General features: G+C 45.5%; 1 protein-coding gene across 2 annotated transcripts in view; it reads left to right on the top strand.

Annotated features, from left to right (window-relative positions):
* Positions 1-21,801, top strand: part of TRIM24 (tripartite motif containing 24) — a 138,681-nt gene that overhangs the window by 85,512 nt on the left and 31,368 nt on the right. The window contains exons 4-9 of one of the 2 annotated variants that reach the window (XM_065399855.1): positions 329-461; positions 1,506-1,622; positions 3,174-3,288; positions 3,972-4,118; positions 6,183-6,300; positions 15,254-15,417. In XM_065399855.1, the coding sequence (XP_065255927.1) occupies positions 329-461; positions 1,506-1,622; positions 3,174-3,288; positions 3,972-4,118; positions 6,183-6,300; positions 15,254-15,417 (794 nt within the window). Of the gene's footprint in view, positions 1-328; positions 462-1,505; positions 1,623-3,173; positions 3,289-3,971; positions 4,119-6,182; positions 6,301-15,253; positions 15,520-21,801 lie in introns of both variants that reach the window. The other variant, XM_065399863.1, reaches the window with a different exon arrangement.

Here is a 21,801-nt window from a genome sequence, read left to right as displayed (position 1 = left end):
TCTTCCATGAAAACTCTTGCTACAACAAAGCCAAAGTATAAATTTTCAACTGTTTGGCTTGAAATGTCATCGCTTTAGCACCTCATATGTTTGTACTCCAATTGTTGGAGGGGAGTGCTATTGCAGTGAAGGAGGAGAAGATCTCTTGTCTGCCTCCAAGACTCGAAGAAAGTAGAAAAGTCCAACAGTTCCAAGATGGAACAATGGACTACAGTTCAAAGAAGACAGAATGGAGACATGGAAACTAACCAACTTCTCATTCTAACCCAAGCAAATAAAGGTTGTTTCAACTTGCTAATAGAAATTTTAATCCTCCTTTATTCTACAGAGGCAGTTGGTGTGAATAGTCAGCGGCCTGTTTTCTGCCCTTACCACAAAAAGGAACAGTTGAAGCTCTATTGCGAGACCTGTGACAAACTTACATGCCGGGATTGCCAGTTACTGGAACACAAAGAGCACAGGTACCAAAGTAAATTACATATTTTTATACAACTAGTAGCTGATGCCTTATGAAAGATGAACTAATTCTGAATTGGTTGCAGTACTAGCCTAGGTTATATTGTTGAGCAGGGCTCCTGCTAAAATGCAAAATTATTTTTTAACAAAAAGACCCATGAAGAAACTGAAGTTAACTGACTGAAAGGTCTTGCTAAAGAAAGTCTGTGGTAAAGTTGAAAGTAGAATCTCTTGATCTTCCAGCTTCTAACCCTGTGTGGGCCTTCCATTATTGGCAGTTTAATTGCAGTAGAATCTCAGATTTACGAAAACCTCAGGAATGGTGGTTGTTCGTAACTCTGAACAAAATGTTATGGCTGTTCTTTCAAACGTTTACAACTGAACATTGACTTAATGCAACTTTGAAACTTTACTGTGCAGAAGAAAAATGCTGCTTTCTCTTTATTTTTTGAGTAGTTTAAGTTTAACACAGTACTGTATTTGCTTTTTTTTTTGTCTCTGCTGCTGCCTGATTGTATACTTCTGGCCGCAAATGAGGTGTGTGGTTGACTGGTCAGTTTGTAACTCTGGTGCTCATAACTCTGAGGTTCTACTATAGATGGAAATCTTTGCTATGTAGTTCTTCAAACTGAGAACACTTAAAAGCACCGGGGCTATATTATGTAACTATATGGTCAAACCTAACTCTCAGTTTGCCGTTGAACAGGATGGTTGTTTAAGAGGACCTTACCAAACCGTTCAGAAAGGGGAAATGTTCATTTCTCTCTGAAGAGCATTTATTAGAAGAAATCTAAAATGTCACTTTAATGGCTCTCACAAAAACTAATACTCTTCATTTCTATGAAGAAAATAATTACACAAGAAAAATACTTTAAAAATCAGGCATATTTGCCTCTTATGGGCTTCCTTGGTGTTAAACTCAGTCTTTTAGCAGTGTTTTTAACTGGAGTGATGATTCTGTTGGAGTGCAGTCTATTTTTTAGTAAGTGTAGTTCAGACCTCGTTCTCATGTTTAAATAAATAGTTCATTAAGTCACTGATTATTGCAGGTACCAGTTTATAGAAGAAGCTTTTCAGAACCAGAAAGTGATCATTGATACACTAATCACCAAGCTAATGGAGAAGACTAAGTACATAAAATATACAGAAAAGCAGATCCAAAACAGGTATGTATCATGTTACTAAAGAATATTGACATACACTGAACATAAGACTATTACCTAACTCACCAAGGCTTTCAAATTAAAGTATTCCTAAATGGATTTTGTACATAATCTCTGCATTGTTTTATACTTCCAAAAGAAAATAATTTCCAAAATGTTTTCAGTAGTGAAATATGAAATTCTTACGTTTTCAGTTGGTTGTGGTAATCCTTGTGGTATTTGTTAACTTAAACTTGATGTTGGTTACATAACTATTCTCTTTAGCCTGTAAACTTCCAGGACAACAGGAGGGCAAGCTCAGCCAAGCAGGCTGCTAGGAGATTTTTAGAAGGCAATTGCGGTATCTCTTCCCTGCTCACCCCCATTTTTAGTTTTTCATGATATGTATCTCTCCTATAAATGAGATGTTATGGCTTAGGTTTTTGTAAATAAATGCATGTGACAGATTTACTTGAAGATCATTTGTGGAATAACAATATGATCAGGGTTCATACCTGACACTTGCAAGCCAAAGGCATAACCACGGTTGCAACAGTACATATCAAAGTGGGTCCTAGCAAGTACCTCCACAGCACTTTTCAGATGCAGTACCCTGGGAATGCAAGTCCAGTCTTCCCCCTAGTTTTAGCTTTGGGAGATGGAGAAGCTTTACTGTTATGCTTGTTCTCTCCCCCTTCTCTTTCACCACATCTTGGATGCTGGATGCAAACCACAGTCTCCCTCCTTCCCTCCCCTGGCTCCTGAATGGCAGGAGAAAAGTAATACTCTTCTCCTCCCACATGGAATCCAAGTGTCTTTCTCTCCTTCCTAACTTCTTCTACCTGGTGTTTTTAAGCACCTGTACCAGGTACTCAGCACTGCCTGATACACATGCCTAAGGTAGTGAAAAGCGTTCCCTGCTCTCTCTCATTCACCCCACCAAAGAGAGGGTAGAATGAGCAGCATATTGATTGTGTCAGCAGTGTAGTGGCAATATTCACATCACTAGATAGGGCTGCAAGCAGTGCTCAAGCAGTAATACGATTCACCATTGGCAAGTGTATTGTTTCAAGCTGTGCATTAAAAACACACACAAATGCAAAGGCTGCTACATTGCTGGATATCTTCTTTCTGGAGAAACTTTCTATATTGGAGAAAAAGAGATCCTGAATTCCTGTAACATATGGAGACTTTTGTATTCCCTGCCAGAAAGGCTTAGGAGAATATTAAAATCAAGACTATTTTAACCATTCATTTTTATCAATAAAATTCCCTTGCTTATATAAGTGTCCTACTTTTCTAGTTCATATAATTAGAATTTCTCAGACTTACACCAAGGTCAGATGCATTCCTAAATCTGTGTTTTATTTTTTTTAAACTAACTTAGCCTGATGATTTTCCTGGCTAATGGCAACATCTGATCCCATATATACTACTGGATGCATGTGAGCAGGAATCCACTGCATTCTGTGCAACAAATAAGTCATTTCATTTGTTGAGTCAGGATGAGCTTTTGTGGCAGTTTCTTAAGGACACTGTGCTAAACAATTCTAAATATTTATTCTTTACTTACAGAATCCTTGAAGCGAATCAGAATCAAAAGCAGGTGGAACAGGACATTAAAGTTGCCATATTTACACTGATGGTAGAAATAAACAAAAAGGGGAAAGCTTTGCTGCATCAGTTAGAGGTAAATTCACTTCTAAGATTATAAGTAACAGTCATCTTGTAAGTGCTTTTACAGGGGCTTTAAATGATAATCCATCAAAATTCAAACACAGCAAAAACTGTCTTTCAGCATGAGTTACATGTTGGTACCCCTTAATGAGGAAACTTCAAATAGGGCCAAGCAGAGAAATATTTCATACAATAGCAATTTACTTTGCCAGTAACTTTGAATTTCTGTTTGCATTTAGTTTTCATGAATCAGGGCTTCCCTCCCTCATAATCAAGCAAAAGAAGCTGGGCTGTGCAGTGAAGTCACAGATCTATGTATGATGCAGGAAAACTGAGGTTGAGATGCCACAAATTCAGCTTTCCAACTTCATTGTAATAACAAGTAGGATAGGATAGTCTGTGAGGGAAACCTATCTAAACACTACTATAGAGTAAAAACCCATAGAAACTTCTTTCTGTCACTAAAGAAAGAAGATGGGAATCTGAATACACACAGTGGGCTGATCTCTTGAGTAAGAGTGTACCAATTTTAGTCACTTTTCAGAGTATATAATCTCTCTTTAAATCTCTTCTGAAAAATGATGTGAAACCATTTGATATTTTTGAGGATTATCATGTTTATGGATTAGCAAGTGAGAGCTAATACATTTCTGCTGTAAATTGAAAATTTCACTGGAAGTGCTTTACCTCTTTCAGAGTCTGTCAAAAGACCATCGGATTAAGCTTCTGCAGCAACAACAGGAAGTAGCAAGTCTTTCTAAACAACTGGAACATGTCATGAATTTTTCCAAGTGGGCAGTTTCCAGTGGCAGCAGCACAGCATTATTGTACAGCAAACGCCTGGTAAGGCTTGGAAAGACAGTATTCCTTAGTTGCTAAGGGGCCATAGCTAAGTCAAACAAGTGAATTTTCTGCGTCTTAAGTAAAGTCAAGGAATTAATCTTGTTGATTACTTCAGTATATTGCAGCACAAGTGTGTAATATACATTTCCCCCCCCCCCCCCCCCTACAACAGCACAAGTTGAGGAGGATGTTAAAACTTTGACTTCTGATCCCTCCTAGATATTCCTGAAAATTTGAATTGTTGCAAGTTGTCTACTGAGATAGGGATTGTCCCACTTCTGTGGAAGTGTATGAATCACTACTGTTAACCTTTTTAAAAAAGATTAGAGATATGGGCATTTACACAATTGCAGATAAACGGAATTGTGTTATATCCACACACTGTCTTTTCTGCTGTCACAATTGTTTGCTCATTCACACCTACCAGGCTTCCTAACCATGATTGTATCAGTGCATTCTGGGCAACTATCCCATCATGCCTCAGCAAGACACCAAGGGAGACCTTCAAAGCACAAAGGGAGTTAAGTGCCTAGCTCCTGCCATAGGCAAAGATATTTGAAAGTTGGATGCCTGGCTGTTCTGTGCCCTTAGAAATCTGCTCCAGAGGGCATACACCTGTACAGAGCAACATGTGAGGCTGTGCACTGTGGGGTATCCTACCACATAGTGCTGGGAAGGAACATAACCTAGCCAACTACATTACACAGATTACTGCTAGGAAGCCCTATCCACACTGCAGAAAAAGGAATGGGCTGAGCAGGTTGCAGGAAGACATCCATGTGCCAGCCTAGACTTCTGGCCTGACCAACACACTGTTAGCTACTACAATTATTCACAGTAGCTAACAGTTTTAGTCTTGTAATGAATAGATAAAAACCATATGTAGAGCCAGGTACGCCATAGACAGTTTTAAAAACTCTCACGTGAACATGAACTAAAATTGAAGCAATCCTGTGACGTTAGTACCCCAGCTACTGCTGGTGTCCACAGGAATCCTGCTTTGCCTGCATTCAAATTGGTAGTGATTACAGCTTTAAACATTCCCACATCCCCCTTTAAAAAATATATTTTGTCATGCATTTTCACATTGGTTAGGTATTCTAGAACTGACCTACCTAAAGTTTAGAAAACTACAAGTAAATAAGGAACTCTATGAAAATATTTATATAGTGGGTAATTCATGTCAATACAAGTAGGGAAGTTAATTTAACCAAATAGTATGAGATTAAGAGGCGTCTTCAGTAGAATTTTTTTTGGGGGGGGAGAAAAGTTTTCAGAGGAATTGGGATTAGGAGGAATCCAAAAAGAATAGGTGTGTTGAGTTGGCTAGCTTTTTCCTGTCTGAAATTATGTCTGTATTATGGTATAATTAGTACTTGGATTAATGTGTCAGCCCTTGCTTGTGTTTTCTTGGGCCTTTCCCCCCCACATTTTTCCTTCCTAATGAAACCTGAATTTTTAATTGTCTGACCTGAAGTATTCTACTCTTATAATATTTTCTCTCCGATTGTAAACATAATCTAATCCTTGAAACTAAGGGCTTAGAAAAGCTCTTAGATATTAGAACATTTCAGAGAATTCTTATATATTAATTCATTTCTTTATTGGGGGGAGGGAGGATAGAAAATTTTATTCTGAGATAACGTCCTTTCTAATGAGAATAGTAAGATCTGACACAAGTGAGAATAGATGATTTTCAGACAAGGAATGATCACATAAAGAACAAAATTTATTTGCAAATATATTGGGTCATTACATTGTCATCTAGGGATGACTACGTATCTCTACAGTTAGAAAAACATAATTTCTTTTATACTATAGTTAATGAGTGTTGAAAATTACTTTTTGTGTGTGTGTGGGGTTAGGGGGAGAGTGGGAAGCTGAAAATCCATGCTTTTAGTTGGTTGCACAAACTTATGTTCTTTTCACTCCAATTCAAGGCATTTTGCTCAGATAATAAACATTAAACCCTGTTATTGTCTTGTGGGAAAATTAGTACAAGTTAATCAGGTTTTTTCCTAGAAGAAAAAAATGTGTTTTGTACAAGGTGTTTTCCTGTTCTAGATTACATGTCGTCTACGGTATCTCCTTCGAGCAAGGTGTGATGCATCACCAGTGACTAACACCACTGTCCAGTTTCACTGTGATCCTAGCTTCTGGGCTCAAAATATTTTCAATCTAGGTATGATGTGGCTCCTGCTTGTTTTATCAACTTCTTTAGAAACTGGTGGTATCACTAAAAATAGTTTTGTTAGCTGAACGGCCTCCCAGATATATAATTGAGCGTATTTCTCATGTGTTCTTTAATATATCTTCTACCTGTGGACAGAAATTACTCTATAGGGCGTGTCTGATCTGACTCCATATTGGATGCTGTTCCAGGTAGTAAGGCTAGATAGGCAGTGCCTAACTAGTTTTAGCTAACTGAGGTGGGGAGATGAGAAGGAAAAAACTACAATGAAACTGCATCAGGTACAGAAAGCAGTCTTTTGAGCAATAGTTTTCTGTTGGAGTTGGGTGCTTTTTTCCTAGCTCTGTAGATTTTGCTTACTGTCCTTGGCAAATTGTTAACAGATGTGACCTCATAAAGCAAGCAAAGATTGACCATCCCCACTGTACCATGCTCTCTAGGCAGGCTGGATTCCTACCTTCAGACTGGCATTTGCGTTTTCTCTTCTATCTGCCACTGGCTAGGTTTCTGCTTGTACATCCTATGATAGGGAGTTTTGTGAATAGCCTGTTCAGTATGATTGACTAAGTATACGTACTCAGTCTAATGAAGACATGCAGCATAGGAACTGCCCTGCTAGGAGCAGGAATTGGAGGCTAGAAAGTCTCTATCTTGAGGAATTTGATAATTGTCATGCCTCCCTTGTTTTCAATATCTGCAGGTTTTTTTTGTCGGTGTCTCCATCTTTCTGTTGGAGAGTGATTTTGGATGTACCTGTCAGGCATTTTGGCCTTTGGTCAAAAAGTGCAACCAGCTTTGCATTATAACTAGGGCCCTACCAATTTCACGGCTGTGGAATCAGCCCTTCTCTATGAAATCTGATCTCCCCTGCTGCTGGGAGCCTGGGGCTCCTAGCTGCTAGTCCGGACATGCTGAGGAGGTACAGGAGTTGTCCTTCCCCTGCATGGCTGCTCTTGGTGGGGAGATAAGACCCACCTCCAGAGGCAGCGCAGAAATGAGGGTGGTACACCCTCACTTCTGTGCTGCAGCAGCCCGGGAGATGGGCTCCTGGCTTGTCTCTTTTCCCCCCCCGCCCCAGCTCTGGGTGCCAAGCTTGGGGCTTCCTCCCACAGCGGCTCCTCCCGGGCTGGAGGCTTCTGCTCTCGGCGGCTGCAGCTGGGGCAGCCTGGGGTCTGGGCTTCTGCCCCCCATCTCACGATTCCTGCCGCAGCTCGGGGCATCTTCCCCCCGGTGGTTCCTGGGGCTGGGGGCTTCCACTCCTGCTGGCTGCAGCCGGGGCAGCCCAGGCTCGGGATTTCCGTCCCCCAGGGCTCATGCTGGGGCTCAGGGTGACCTGATCGGGGCTTCTGCCCTGGGGCTTCTTCTGGGGCTGGGGCATCCATTTTTCCGGGTTGGGGGGCTCAAATTGACCAGGGGCCCCTGCCTTAATCTGTCACTGGCCTGGACTGGCAGCTAGGAGCCCCTGCTGGGGTGCTCCTAGCAGCATGCGGGAGAGCCTTTCCACCTCCGAGAACCTCCTCTAACTGCAGGAAGCTTGGAGGCTGCTGCCTAGGCAGCACAGAAGTGAGGGTGGCAATCTTGGTACCCTTCCCCCTCCCCCGGCACAACAATTTTGCAACCCCCCTACGATACCATTTTGGGCCAAGACCCCCACGGTTATAACACCCTGAAATTTCAGATGTAAACATCTGAAAACATGAAATTGACCAATTTTAAAACCCTCTGGCCGTGAAATTAACGAGAATAGACTGTGAATTTGGTAGGACCCTAATTATAACAAAAAGGTGGGGAAATGTTGGCATAAGAGGATCTTGTCATGACAGCACTTTCTCACAGGTACTGGATAACTACTCGATTCTGTTTCAAGTGATTGCATATGTCCATTCCACTTCAGGTATGTGGGCGCCCAATGCATTAGCATCTGGGACTTTTCCCTTAGTGGTACCTGTTGGGGCGGTGCATGCACCTTCTGCTGTCTCATGCTGCTGTGCGAAGATGTAAAGGGCAAAGCTGTCCCTGACCTCCCTCAGTTCCTTCTTAGTGCTGTGACAGTTGTCGGAGCACTTTATCTTGTTGCTGCAAGTGTTTCCCTTTCTTAGTCTTGTATATAGTGGGCACTTGTTTAGTAGTTTGCTTTAACAGCATTTTTTGCTATTAAGTTTCCTTGTCCTGGGATACTTATTAGTATGCTCTTTGGTTCCCACCACTGGGGTATTAGTGCCCGGTGTTGAGGCATGCCTCGGTCTCTGGGCTTCAGGCCTTGTCATGCATGCAAGAAATCAGTGCCAGGCAGTGACTCTCACTTCAGGTGCCACACATCGGAGACTGGTGCCAAATGTGCAGGGACTTTAAGCCCAGAATTAAGAAGTACAGGGAGGTCAGACTAAAGCACCTTATGGAGGCAGCCCTCCACCCACCCTGGGAGCATCCCCATTCAGAGCATGCACCAAGCGAGTCTCCTTCAGTTAGGAGTGGTTGCCTGTCTTCTCAGAGTCTCAACACAGATCTTCGCTGGTACTGAAGAGGAGGCACCGTAAGCTGGCATCAAGGGACTCAGCACCCAGGAGGTTACGGTCTCTGGCACTGAAGTCCAGCAAGCTGGGAAGGAAAGTAGAGTGTACTTGATGCAGAGGCACTCCCCGCGGTAAATAGCACATCAGGCAGGGTTGTTGACTGATGCTGATTGCAGCCTTGTTGAGACTGACCTCTAAGGTGATACCATCTTTGACTCAGCAGTATCAAGAGACTGTCCCAGTGCCAACAATACCTCAGGTATATGCTGTGGCACACGATCTGCTGAGTCTCTCAATACCAGTGTCACCGGCAGTTTAGGAAACATCTCAACAGAACCTTCTAAAAAGTGTGACTTCCTCCCTAGACATGCAGGTGGAGGTAGTTCAGGAGAACTCACACAGATTGGTTGATATCGTGGGATCTGTGGGGCCTCCTTAAGTGGCAGTTTGCATAAACAAGGCCATTCTGGAGTTCACTAAAGTGTTATGGCAAACTCCATCTTCCATGCCTCCTACAGCTAAAAGGACGGAGCAGAAGGATTATGTGCCCTCATAGGGGTTTGTACATTTTTATGTCTTTCCATACCTGGAATCTTTGGTGGCTTCAGTTTCTAATGAGAGCACGCACCAAGGTCAGCAGGCATCTACCTGAAAATTAAAAGTTGCAAAATAGCTTGATCTTTTTGTGGAAAAAATACATTTGACAGCAGGATTACACCTCCGGATTGCTAATCAGTATGTATTGCTGGGATGTTATAACTTCTCCCTCTGGGACAATATTTTAAAATTAATAGACAAGTTGCAGGGGGAGACTAGGCAAGAGTTTCCCACTATGGTTAATGAGGGAAAGATGATGGCCGCTTCAGGCTGCATTGGATGCTGTGGATTCTGATGACCGAGCCAGGGCATCGGCCGTTACAATAAGTAAATGTTTGTGGCTCCAGGCATCAGGTCCTCCTCAAAAGGGCCAACAAACCATTCAAGATCTCCCCTTTGAGGAACTATAACTATTTGCACAGCAGATCGATGAAGGCTTCATAGCCTGAAACAGACTCTAGGGCTATGCACAAGTCTATGGATATTTACGCTCTTCTTCCAAAGAAGCAGTGGTTCTGTCTACAGTAGCCTCATCATTATGCTTTCTGTATGCCTCACCATCAGGACCTGGCCTATAAAGAAAGGGAGAAGTTACAGGAGAATACCTCTGCCTACTCTTTTTTTTTTTTTTGGTCTGCTATAAATTTGTCCAGACAGGATAAGAACACCATGCAGTCATTTTGACATTCTGGTTGAGGACAGCTTACCAGTTTTCAGTTTGCCAGCTTCTCCTACCCCTGATTTCTTCCAACAGACCATCCCACTTCCTAAGTGCTTGGACCCATATTTCTACAGATCAATAGGTTTTACGCATGATGGAATTGTGATACACTCTTCAGTTTATTTCTACACCACCACCACCACCTCTGTCCCCCATCCCTTTTCAGGGACCGTTCTCACAAAGGTCATCTCTGAGGTACAGTCTCTCCTCCTGTAGGGAGCCATAGAAGAAGTTCCTCTTCTGCACAGAGATAAAGGGGTTTTATTCTCGCCACTTCCTAATCCCAAAAGCAAAAGGAGGTCTCAGAACTGTACTAGACATGCAGGAGCTCAATAAATATCTAAAGAAAATAAAGTTTTGCATGTTCACTCTGGCTTCCGTTATGTCCTCCCTGGATCCTGGCAACTGATATGCTGTGCTCACCTTAAAGGACACACGTTTTCATGTCGCAATAAATCAAAGCAACAATAATTCCTCAGATTTATGGTTAGCCAATCCCACTGTCAGGCTAAATGGCAGGTCTGCAAACTATCTGTGACCCCACGTGTTTTTACAAAGTGGATGGCAGTGGTGGCAGCGTTTCTGAGGAAATCAGAAGTTCAAGTAAACAACAAGGAGTCCGGTGGCACCTTAAAGACTAGCAGATTTATTTGGGCATAAGCTTTCGTGGGTAAAAACCCTATTTCTTTAGATGCATGGAGTGAAAGTTACAGATGCAGGCATTATATAATGAAGTTCAAGTGTTTCTATACCTGGATGACTGGTGGGTGAGAGGCCAATCCAAGAGCCAGGTAATATCTAGCATGACCATGATCCAAACCACTTTCAGCACAGTAGGATTACTGATCAAAGAGGAAAAGTTAGTCCTCTCACCTGTTCATAGGATAGAGTTTATAGGAACAGTCTTAGATTCTACGGAAAACAGGGTGTTCCTCATGCAAACAAGATTCCAGACGATGCTGGCCATTTTATTAGATGTGAAGGCCTATCCTACCACAACAGTTCAAAATTGCCTCAGACTTCTGGGGCATATAGCCTCATGTATTTACATGGTTCAGTTGGCCAGGCTTCATCTCAGGAAGCTGCAGAGCTGTCTTAGCTTGATGTGTTCTCCAATTCGTCATCCAATGAGCATGGTGGTTTGAATGGCCACCTGGATCTTAGCCTCTTTGGACTGGTGGACTGAATGTGTGTGCGTGCTTGTTACTTTTGTTCCCTCACAATCTATTTTGACTTTGGTTATGGACACTTCCGCCCTAGGTTGTGACAATCCACCTGGGTTCTCTGAAAACTCAAGGGCTATGGCCTGGCCAGGATTAGTTCACTACATAAATGTAAAAGTTGAGAGCCATTCATCTAGCTTACCAGACTTTTCTTCCCCATATCAAGGGAAGGAATTTACTAGGACTTATGGACAATACAGTGGTCAAGTTCTATGTGAACAGACAGGAAGGGGCCTGATTGGCACTTCTTTGCCAAGAGCCAGTGCTGCTTTGGGACTTTTGTATCAACATCTCCATCCACTTCCTTTCTTCCAGGTGTCCAGAACAGTCTGGTAGACCAATTGAGCAGGTATTTCACCAGTCACTGAGTGGTCTCTCCAACCAGGTATTGTCCGGTTCATTTTCCAAGTGTGGGAGTTCCCCAAATAGACCTGTTTGCAACATGCACCAATAGAAAGTGCCATCAGTTTTGTTCACAAGCAGGTCACAGTACAGGATCTGACACACTCTATTCTGTTACCCTGGACAGACAATCTCATGTATTCATATCTTCAGGTTCTGCTCCTGCCCAGGATGGTGTTTAAAAATCAAACTGGACCATGCTCGAGTGAAACTCAGAGCACTGATGTATCCTGCCCAGTCTTGGTTTTTCCACTCTGCTGAGCATCTCAAGCAGGTCTCCATTGACACTACCACCAGACCTAGACTTGATTTCACCAGGCCATGGTTGCCTCTTCCATCCCAATGTGGAAGTCCTTCACCTTACAGCATTGAAGCTCCCTGGTTAACCCCTCAAGAGGAGATCTGTTCAAAGGAAGGTACAAAACATCCTCTTGAATAGTAGAAGGCTTTCTACTAAGGATGCTTATCTATCGAAATGCAAGAGATTCTCCATTTGGTCTCAGCAAAAAGGGGTTTCCCCAGTCTGGGCTCCAATACAACATACACCAGACTGTTTGTTATATCTGAAACAACAAGGTCTTGCTGTTGGTTCCATGAGGGTTCACCTAGCAGCTATCTTGGCTTTCTGCCCTCTGACTGGTAATCATTCTTTTCTCCATCATCTTGTCAGTCAGGCTTTCAAAGAGTCTGGACAGGTTATATACCCAAGTAAAGGATCCTATTCCTCCTTGGGACTTAACCTAATGTTAGTAAAACTAATGGGTCCTCCCTTTGAACCTCTGGCTACCTGTTTGTTGCTCCATCTCTCAATGAAGGTAGTCTTTTTGGTCGTAATGACCTCAGTGAGGTAACTGGCGAGTAGGTGGACTGAGAGTTCTAGTATTTGATCCACTGCATACAGTCCTCTAAAAGGACAAAATAGACCTATGCCCTCATCCGAAGTGGTTTCTCACATCCATATCAGTCACTTAGCAGCTTGCCAACTTCCTTGCCTAAGTCTCATGCTTAGGAGGAGGAGAGACTCTACCTATTGGATGTTAGGAGAGCATTAGCATTCTACTTGGACAGAACTAAATTGCTTAGGTTGTCCTCACAGCTGTTTGTGGCACTCACGGACAAGATGAAGGGTCTTCTAGTCTCATTTCAGAACCTTGTCATGGATTTCCTCCTGTATACATTTGTGTGATGTCCTGGCCAATGTAACTCTGCCAGATAGGGTGCTGGCATGTTCAGTGAGATCTCACGTGGCCTCTGCAGTGTTTCTATACTGGACATTTGTAGCGCTGCAGCTTGGTCATCAGTACATACTTCTGTTTCTCATTACGCCATCTCCCAACAGTCTAAAGATGATGCCAGATTTGGACGTGTCCTACAATAATTCAAGTAGACTCCAGTGCATCTCCAGATTGAACTGCTTGTCACCTGAAGTGGAATGGACACGTGTAATCACTCAAAGAAAACCGTTATTAACTTGTTCTGTAACTGTTCGAGACTTGTTGGACATGTCCATTCCATGACTCGGGGGTCAACAGGACAGCGGCTCCACCCTTTATACCATCACACAGCTAATGCACTGGACACCAATCCACCTGAAGTGGAATGGATGTGTGCAACACATTTTGAAGAACAGTCATTATGGAACAAGTTAGTAACTGTTTTTTCTTTCTCTGCCTGTACCTATCTTTGGAAAAGAGATTGCAAAAGAGGTGTATCTGTATTTTTCCTCAGGGGTGAACCTTCCAGCCATGTGAGTAAGGTGTATGTGAATAGGTATAAAATAAGCTGTTTTTCTTTATTTCCAGGAAACCTTTCTTTCCTTCCTTCTGATATGCCTTTGAATTGTTGGGTTCTGCTCCCTTAAAGTCTGAGAGATACTGAAATGGAAACAGGAATTCCATGTGGGAGCCTGTGTGTTTCAGGCTATTAGAATGGTTTCATGAATAATAATAATAATTTAGCACTGGCCCCTTTTGGTGTGTTTCCATGGTTTATTACACAGTTTCAGAAGTTGAAGTCTCCAGGGGTTAAAGCTTCAGAGTCAAGGTTGATCAGGGAACATTTTCCCCCCCCCCCATAGACCATGTCTTGTAATAGTTCTTGTATATTGAAGAAACTCAGGCCTGAAGTTGTGTTGGCTAGAGTACTAGCTAGACCAGGGGTCTCAAACACGCGGCCCGCGGGGCTCTTGTGTGTGGCCCGCCAAGCTCCCTGCGCCCCCCGCCCCTCTGCCTACCCGTGGGATTGCCTCCTGACGCTGTGAGCCCCACGCTGCTCTCTGAAGCAGCCGGCAGCATGCCCCTTCGGCCCGGGGGGGAGGGGGAAGGAGGCAGAGGGCTCTGGCATTGCCTCCTTCCAGGCATCGCCCCCCGCAGCTCCCATTGGCTGGGAACAGGGAACCGCGGCCAATGGGAGCTTTGTAGGAGATACCTGGAGGCGCGGCAAGAGCAGCACAAGCAGGGAATCCTGAGCCCCTCCCCCTCCCCCAGGGGCTGCAGGGACACGGTTCCAGCTGCTTCCTGGAACGGAGCAGCGCGGAGCCGGGGGCCAAGGCAGGCAGGGAGCCTGCCCTGGCCCCAGTGAGCGCCGCTGCCACCCCGGAGCCGCTCTAGGTAAGCGGCACCAGGCTGGAGCTCACACCCTGAACCCCTCCTGCACCCCCAACTCCCTGCCCTGAGCCCCCTGCCACATCCCGCACCCCTCCTGCACCCCCAACTCCCTGCCCTGAGCCCCCTGCCGCATCCCACACCCCAACTCCCTGCCCTGAGCCACCTGCTGCACCCCGACCCCCTGTCGCACCCCTCTTGTATCCCACACACCAACTCCCTGCCCTGAGCACCCTGCACACCTCCTGCACCTCAACTCCCTGCCCTCAGCCCCTGCTGCACCCTGCACCCTTTCTGCACCCCCTGGGGGTAGCGTTGGGGTGGGGACTTCAGGGAAGGGATTGGAATGGGGCAGGGAAGGGGTGGGAAGAGGTGGGGCAGGGGCGGGGCCTAATTGGAAGGGGTAGAGTGGGGGCGGGGCCAGAGGCAGTGGGGGGGGTGTCAGTGATGCAGCCCTTGGGCCAATGCACTAGTCCTCATGCGGCCCTCGGGGTCATCTGAGTTTGAGACCCCTGGGCTAGACTCTTTACTGACAGTGTGATAATATCTAAAAGCTAACCGGCTGTTACTAAATAACTTAGTGATTGGGTGCTGTTTAGAGTATATCTAAGAAAATGAAATAGCAGCATTTTAAAGTATCTCAGTTTAAGTTAAATAACCCATAGTTTTCAGTGTAATGGAAGGGCCCTCATTGTTATTGATGGCACAATAATGCACGCAGTTCTGCCGCCACTGACACTGATTCTGGAAAGAATTGTTTACCCATCCTTTAAACTGCAATTAGGAATGGTGGTCTGATGGCATAAAAAGAGGGAAATGATGAAAACCTGCATATCTCCAAAGAGTAAGGTGAACATTAAAACTTATATTTTTATTTTTTACCAGGTTCTCTGTTAATTGAAGATAAAGAAACCCCACCACACATGCCCAAGAGCCCTGTGATGGAACCAAATTTACAGCCACAAAGTGGCTTACCTTCAAACCAACTGTCTAAGTTCCCAACACAGATCAGTTTAGCTCAACTACGACTCCAGCACATGCAGCAGCAGGTCATGGCTCAGAGGCAGCAGGCTCAACGCAGGGTAGGTCCAGTGGCTCTACCAAACCCAAGAATTCCAGGTCCCATGCAGCACACTCCTACTTCTCATCAGGTAAACTATCATTGTTCCAGAGAGAAGACATGTCTGATTGTACTTGTTCTAACAGAATGATAACAGGGTGACTTCTAGTGACATTTCATTGGCGCAGCTGTCTTTAGCACATATAGTTATAAGGAAGCCCATATTGTATGTATTTACAGCATTTTTTCAAGATCTCAATGCCCATATCTCAGGAACTTTCTGATAATCTCTAAGCATTGTAAAGAACTCTTATTCTTTGAGTGATGGTCCCTGTTGTATTCCGCTATGGATTACACATCCGCCTGGAGCCAGAGAATTTGAAAGTAGTGTCCATTGGTCTGCACATGCACCCTGGCTCGCCTCGTGCCTCTAAGGGGATAAAGGATGGGGCGGACCAACTGCCTCTCCAGTTCCTTCTCACCGCTGCGTGGTCCGAATGGAACCTTTACATTTCCACAGCTTTGGTTTAGTTCTACAAAATAAAAATCATATAGTTTGTAAATAGTGTTAACAGTTTTAATAGTTTTTACTGTTTTAGCATTTAATTAGTCTAAGAACCCCGGGGCACCAGACTATACCCAGGACTCCAGGCTTCAAACTCTGCTTCCTGCCCGTGATCCTTCTCAGTCAGCTGCAACCACCAGTGCTACCTGTACTGCCTTGGGGCAGCTCACTGCACCTCGCCGCGATGTATCGGCTGATCATTCCCCAGCCATACCCAAGAAGTACAGGAATTTTATCTCCGCAAATACCTCATGGAGAAGGCCAGAGAAGAAGGACCCAGACTGGGGAACTCCCTCCCATATGTAGGCCAGACTCAGCAAGGAGTGCACCTCCTGCCCCAAAGTCTGATTCTGCTTTGGGAGAATCTACCCTCATAGACCCCATGGCGGGAGCTTTTCAGGAAGCTAGGAAGCACACTCATAAGCATGAGACTAAGTCTTCCTCTAAGTCCATTTCAAAGAAGTCTGACTTGGCTGTAAACAAGCCCACTAGCTCGACCCATGAGGACTTAAGATGTACTAAGTCCCAGTGGCACAACAAGAAAGCCCATAAGCATTGGGCTCCATTGGTAGCAGACTGTGTTCCATCAGTACTGTCATCCCTGGCATGTCCCAAAACCTGGGATCCATTGGCACCAACGAATTCTGATCACTGCCAACTTCAGATACCACCCTTCTCACCACTTCCAATGGCCTGGACAAGCAGAACTCCTCTCACACTGGGGAGATATAAATCTGTTGCCACCTCACAGGACATTTTCGCTCTCCCAGATCTGGAATCCCCTCCTCCACTGGGCCCTTCCACTTCCAGAGAGATATTGCCTCTGGGAGAATCAACTGCTGGAAGGAGCTTATCACCCGTCCCATATGCAGAATACATCTCCCCTCCAACGGCATCAATGATACCGCCACTGGAACCAGAATCAGCCTTCTCCTTGGGAGATTCTGAACCCTCCGATGAACTGCTTTTCCCTGACCCTCCGTGTCCTCCACCAGCTAAAAGACCCATATTGGTTTGGGCCCAACCTCCGCCTCATCTAACTCTGAGCTGCTGGTACCTCATGCCATGGGGGCCCCCACGACCATCTATCTACCCCTCCTACTGGCCGTATTGGAGGGCCTTTGGACAGTATCCATTTGCAGAGTTGATCTGATTTGCTAGGGAGCCATCCCTTGCCTCCCGTCTAAGGAGACACTCCGATCTGCACCTGCATCCATCAGAGGAGGAGGAACATTATGCTCCAGATCCAGCAGTTCTGCCAGAACCAGCAAGACTGCCATTGTTATCCCTAGACAAAACAGTGACTTCTGTGTCCCCTTCCCCCACCCACCCACAGTGACTTTGGGCAATTCCAGGACTTTCTCCTCAGAGTTGTTGGAGAGCTTCAAATTCCTCTTGAGGAGATCCAAGACTCCAAACTCTTAAACATTCTGCACACTTTTGGGCCCAACAGAATAGCTCTCCCTGTTAAGGAAGCCATACTGGTACACCCCTCTCCCAACGCACTGATGGTCCATGCTGCTTCTGAAAGGGCTAGACAACAACATCCCTGGTCTACTCCTGCTGGTCCAGGGCAAACGCCTGTATCTGCTGGGAAGAAAGGTCTCATCATTTATCCTCCAGGTCAAGATAGCCAGTTACCAGGCGCTATTGGCTAAATACAATTTCCTGAACAATGCCAAGTTTTCAGAGTTTACTGACAGCCCTCCACAACAGGACAGAGCACATTTTCAAGCTCTGATAGATGAAGGCAAACTGATAGCCAGGACTGCACTCCAATTTACAGTCGATGCCGCTGATGCTTCCTCTAGAGCAGGGGTGACCAACCTGAGCCTGAGAAGGAGCCAGAATTTACCAATGTACATTGCCAAAGAGACACAGTAATAAGTCAGCAGCCCCCAATCAGCTTCCCTCCTTCCACCCCCCCCTCCCCCCGCCCCGGTTCCCAGCGCCTCCTGCCCCCACTGGCAGCCCCACCGATCAGCGCCTCGCGCCCCCCCCCCCATCCCTCACCTCCTGATCAGCTGTTTTGTGGCGTGCAGGAGGCTCTGGGGGGGAGGGAGAGGAGCGAGAGCATGGCAGGCTCAGGGGAGGGTGCAGGAAGGGGTGGAGTGAGGGCAGGGCCTGTGGCAGAGCTAGAGGTTGAGCAGTGAGCACCCCCCGGCACATTGGAAAGTTGGTGCCTGTAGCTCCAGCCCTGGAATCGGTGCCTATACAAGGAGGCGTATATTAACTTCTGAAGAGCCGCATGTGGCTCCGGAGACACAAGTTGGCCACCCCTGCTCTAGAGCTATGGCTACTGCCTTTGTCATGCACAGGGAATCATGGTTCCTATGTGTCGGTTCCCTAGGGAGGTCCAGGTATACTATTGAGGACCTCCCCTTTGATGAATCGCACCACTTTAATCAGAAGATGGACAAGTCTCTCCATACCCTGAAGGATTCCAGGGCTACCCTGCACTTGCTGAAGATATACGCACCTGCCCTTAAGAAGAAGTTTCACTGCCCATTGGTTAAATCTAGACACATGGCTCAGCAGTTTTTCCTTCAGAGGGCCTATGAACCACCACGTAGGAGACAGAGGTTTCAAAAGTCCTTCTTCCCTACACACTCTGCAACAAGGTTGGCATCTCAGTCTCAGCCACTGCCTTAACGTTATTTTTGATGGGCTCTCGAGAGCCATGAAACACACTCTTTTTCAACACCTGGAGTGTGATAACAGACAAATGGGTGCTAAATGTCATCCATTCTGGCTATCCAATTGAGTTTGCATCCCTACCTCCTCCAAAACCCTCACCACCCCTTAGGGGACCACTCTCACGCGAGTATTCTCAAAAGAGGCAACCTTGTTACTGCAGCAAGGAGCAATAGTACATGTCCCTCCTCAATACCAAGGAGGAGGGTTTTATTTGTCCTACTTCCTGATACCAAAAAGAAGGGCAGTTGGAAACCAATTCTCGACCTCCACCATCTCAACCACTTCATTTATAAACTCAGATTTTGCATGGTCACATTGGCAGCAATAGGTCCGTCCATCTTTAGAAAATGGCATATAGTTCACGGATCACGATATGAAGAATGCCTACTTTCACATAGATATTCATCCTGCCCACAGACGCTTTCTCAGATTCATGGTGGATTCTAACCATTTTCAGTATAGAGCACTCCCGTTCAGAATAGTGATCGCTCCCAGAGTCTTCATCAAGATATTCTCCATAGTAGCAGCCCATGTCAGATGTTGTGGTCTCATTGTATTCCCCTACCTTGATGACTGGCTCCTTGCTGCCAAGTCCTGCCAGGAAGCCTATGCATCAACTTCCCTGATGCTACACATCCTCTCCTCGCTGGGAATCAGTGTAAACACAGAAAAATCTGTTCTCATTCCCATGCAATCTCTGAATTTCATCAGGGCAACCTTAAATTCTATCACAACAAGAGCATACCTGCTCAAGGACAGGTTACAGACCATGAACAATATCATAGCTTACATCACAAGTAATCCTCAAGTACCAGTCAAGACATATCTGTCTCTTGTAGGTGTACATGGCCATCTGACCTAGGTCCCCACCCTTCGCTAAACCACCTTTGTTGGCTTCAAACATGGCTGCAGTTGATATACTCCCCAAGCCGTCATTCCACGAACCTCATGGTGACAGCTCCAGCCCAAGGTAGTGTCTTCCCTGCTATGGTGGACAAATCCTCATCAGGTATGCATGGTCATGCCCTTTCTCCCTTCCTCTGCGGACAGGACCATTATTACAGATGCATCCCTATTAGGTTGGGAGGGCCACCTGAACAGTCACACAGCACAAGGTGCTTGGATATCTCAAGAGTCCAGAATGCATGTCAATATCCTGGAGTTGCAAGCAGTCTTGAAGACATGAGTCTCCTTTGTTCCCTTCATCCATATTCACTGTGTCCGTATGTCAAACAATGTTACGACTGTCTTCTATGTCAACAAACAGGGAGGAGCAAGACCAGTCTCCCTGTGCGCAGAAGTGGTCAGCCCTTGGAACTGGAGTATCAGCAATCAAATCACCCTATTGGAAGCCTACCTTCTGGGGAAGCAAAATTTACTTGCAGATTCCCTCAGCAGACATTTCATCGTCAACCACAAGCAGGAGCTCCACCACTTGGTTCTGCACAATATTTTCCCTCTATGTGGAACCCCAACCAGGGATCTGTTCACCTCTGAAACAAACAGGAAATGCACTACATATTGCTTCCGAGGAGCCCTGGGTCGCCATGCCTAGGGTGACGATCTGCTTCTTCCCTGGTTGGACCAGTACAGCTATATCTTCCCTCTGCTACCGTTCCTGCTACGAGTTCTGCGCAAAATCCAGGAGGACAGTGCACGGGTCATCCTGATTGTCCGCTTCTGGTCCAGACCGTTCTGATTTCCCAACCTCCTACATATCATCCCAACCACCACTCGTCCTCCCAATGTTCTCCAAGCTCCTGGCCCAGTGGCAGGGCAAGAACAAGCATTTTGATCCACGTCCACCTACCGTGAGTCCTCAGTATTTGGATGGGCATCATCCCTAGAATGTTCATGCCTCACAATCGTATGAATCATCCTCTCTAATAGTAGACAGGAGTCTACTAGAAAATGCTACCTAGCTAAATGGAAGCACTTCTTTTCTTGAGCACACAAAAGAGGCATCCTCCCAGAGACTACTCTCTCCTAGTCATCTTGGACTGTATTCTATCTTTGAAAACATCAGATGTCTGTCAGCTCCTTGCAAATTCATTTAGCAACGATCAGCACATACCATCCACCTTCGCAGGGCTACTTGGTCTTCCCATATTCACTGACCAGTAGGTTCTGGAAAGGCCTAATAAGAACCTTCCCATCTATTCAGAAACCTACTCCCCAGTAGGACCTAAACCTTGTTCTCTCTGTACTCATGAGGCTCCACTTTGAGCCTTTAGCTACTTGCTCCATGTCCCTTCTTTCCATAAAGGTTGCTTTCCTTGTAGCCATCACCTCAGCAAGTAGGGTTGATGAAATTGGAGTGGTGATGACAGATCCGCCATACACAAATTCCATAAGGATAAGGTTTATTTGTGTCTATACCCCAAATACCCCCTGAAGTAGCTTAGGAATTTAACCTTAACCAATCCATTCAGTTACCTGTGATCTTCCCAAAACTGCATGCTTCCACAGAGGAATAAAGACTCCATTCCCTCAATGTTTGGCGAGCCTGGGCTTTTTACCTACAGAGAACAAAACCAATCAATTATTCCCCAAGACTGTTTGTCGCTATAGAAAAAAGAATCAGAGGGCATGTCCTCTCCACCCAGAGAATCTCCAAATAGATTTCTGGCTGCATTCTACTCTCCGCTTTCTAACCTTGTTCCACCAGAGCATAAGCAACAACCATGGCATCTCTTCAAGAGGGACCCTTCCTAAACATCTATAAAGCAACCACATGGGGCTCGGTTCACACATTTGCAAGACAGCATGGACTGGTGCAGGACTCTTCTGCCGATACCTCCTTTGGGATGGTGGTACTCTGCTCAGCCCTACTGTCTACATCCTCAAACCCTCCTCCTGCTTAGGTACTGCTTGTCAATCACCTACAGTGGAATGCAATAGGCACCATCACTCCAAGAAGAGGAGGTGGTTACTTATCTAGCTGGAGGTTCTTTTGGATGCATGGTCCTTACCTGTATTCCACTATACGTCCTCCTTCCCCTCTGCTTCGGATCTTATCTGATTCGTGATAGAGAAGGAGCTGGAGAGGTGATCGGTCTGCCCCACCCTTCATCCCCTCAGTCAGAGGCACAAAGTGAGCCAGGGCGCATG

The sequence above is a fragment of the Emys orbicularis genome, chromosome 1 (assembly GCF_028017835.1).
Source record: "Emys orbicularis isolate rEmyOrb1 chromosome 1, rEmyOrb1.hap1, whole genome shotgun sequence".
Lineage (NCBI taxonomy): Eukaryota > Metazoa > Chordata > Testudines > Emydidae > Emys > Emys orbicularis.
The sequence above is the reverse complement of the archived record's forward strand: the minus strand, read 5'-3'. Positions and strand labels throughout refer to the sequence as shown.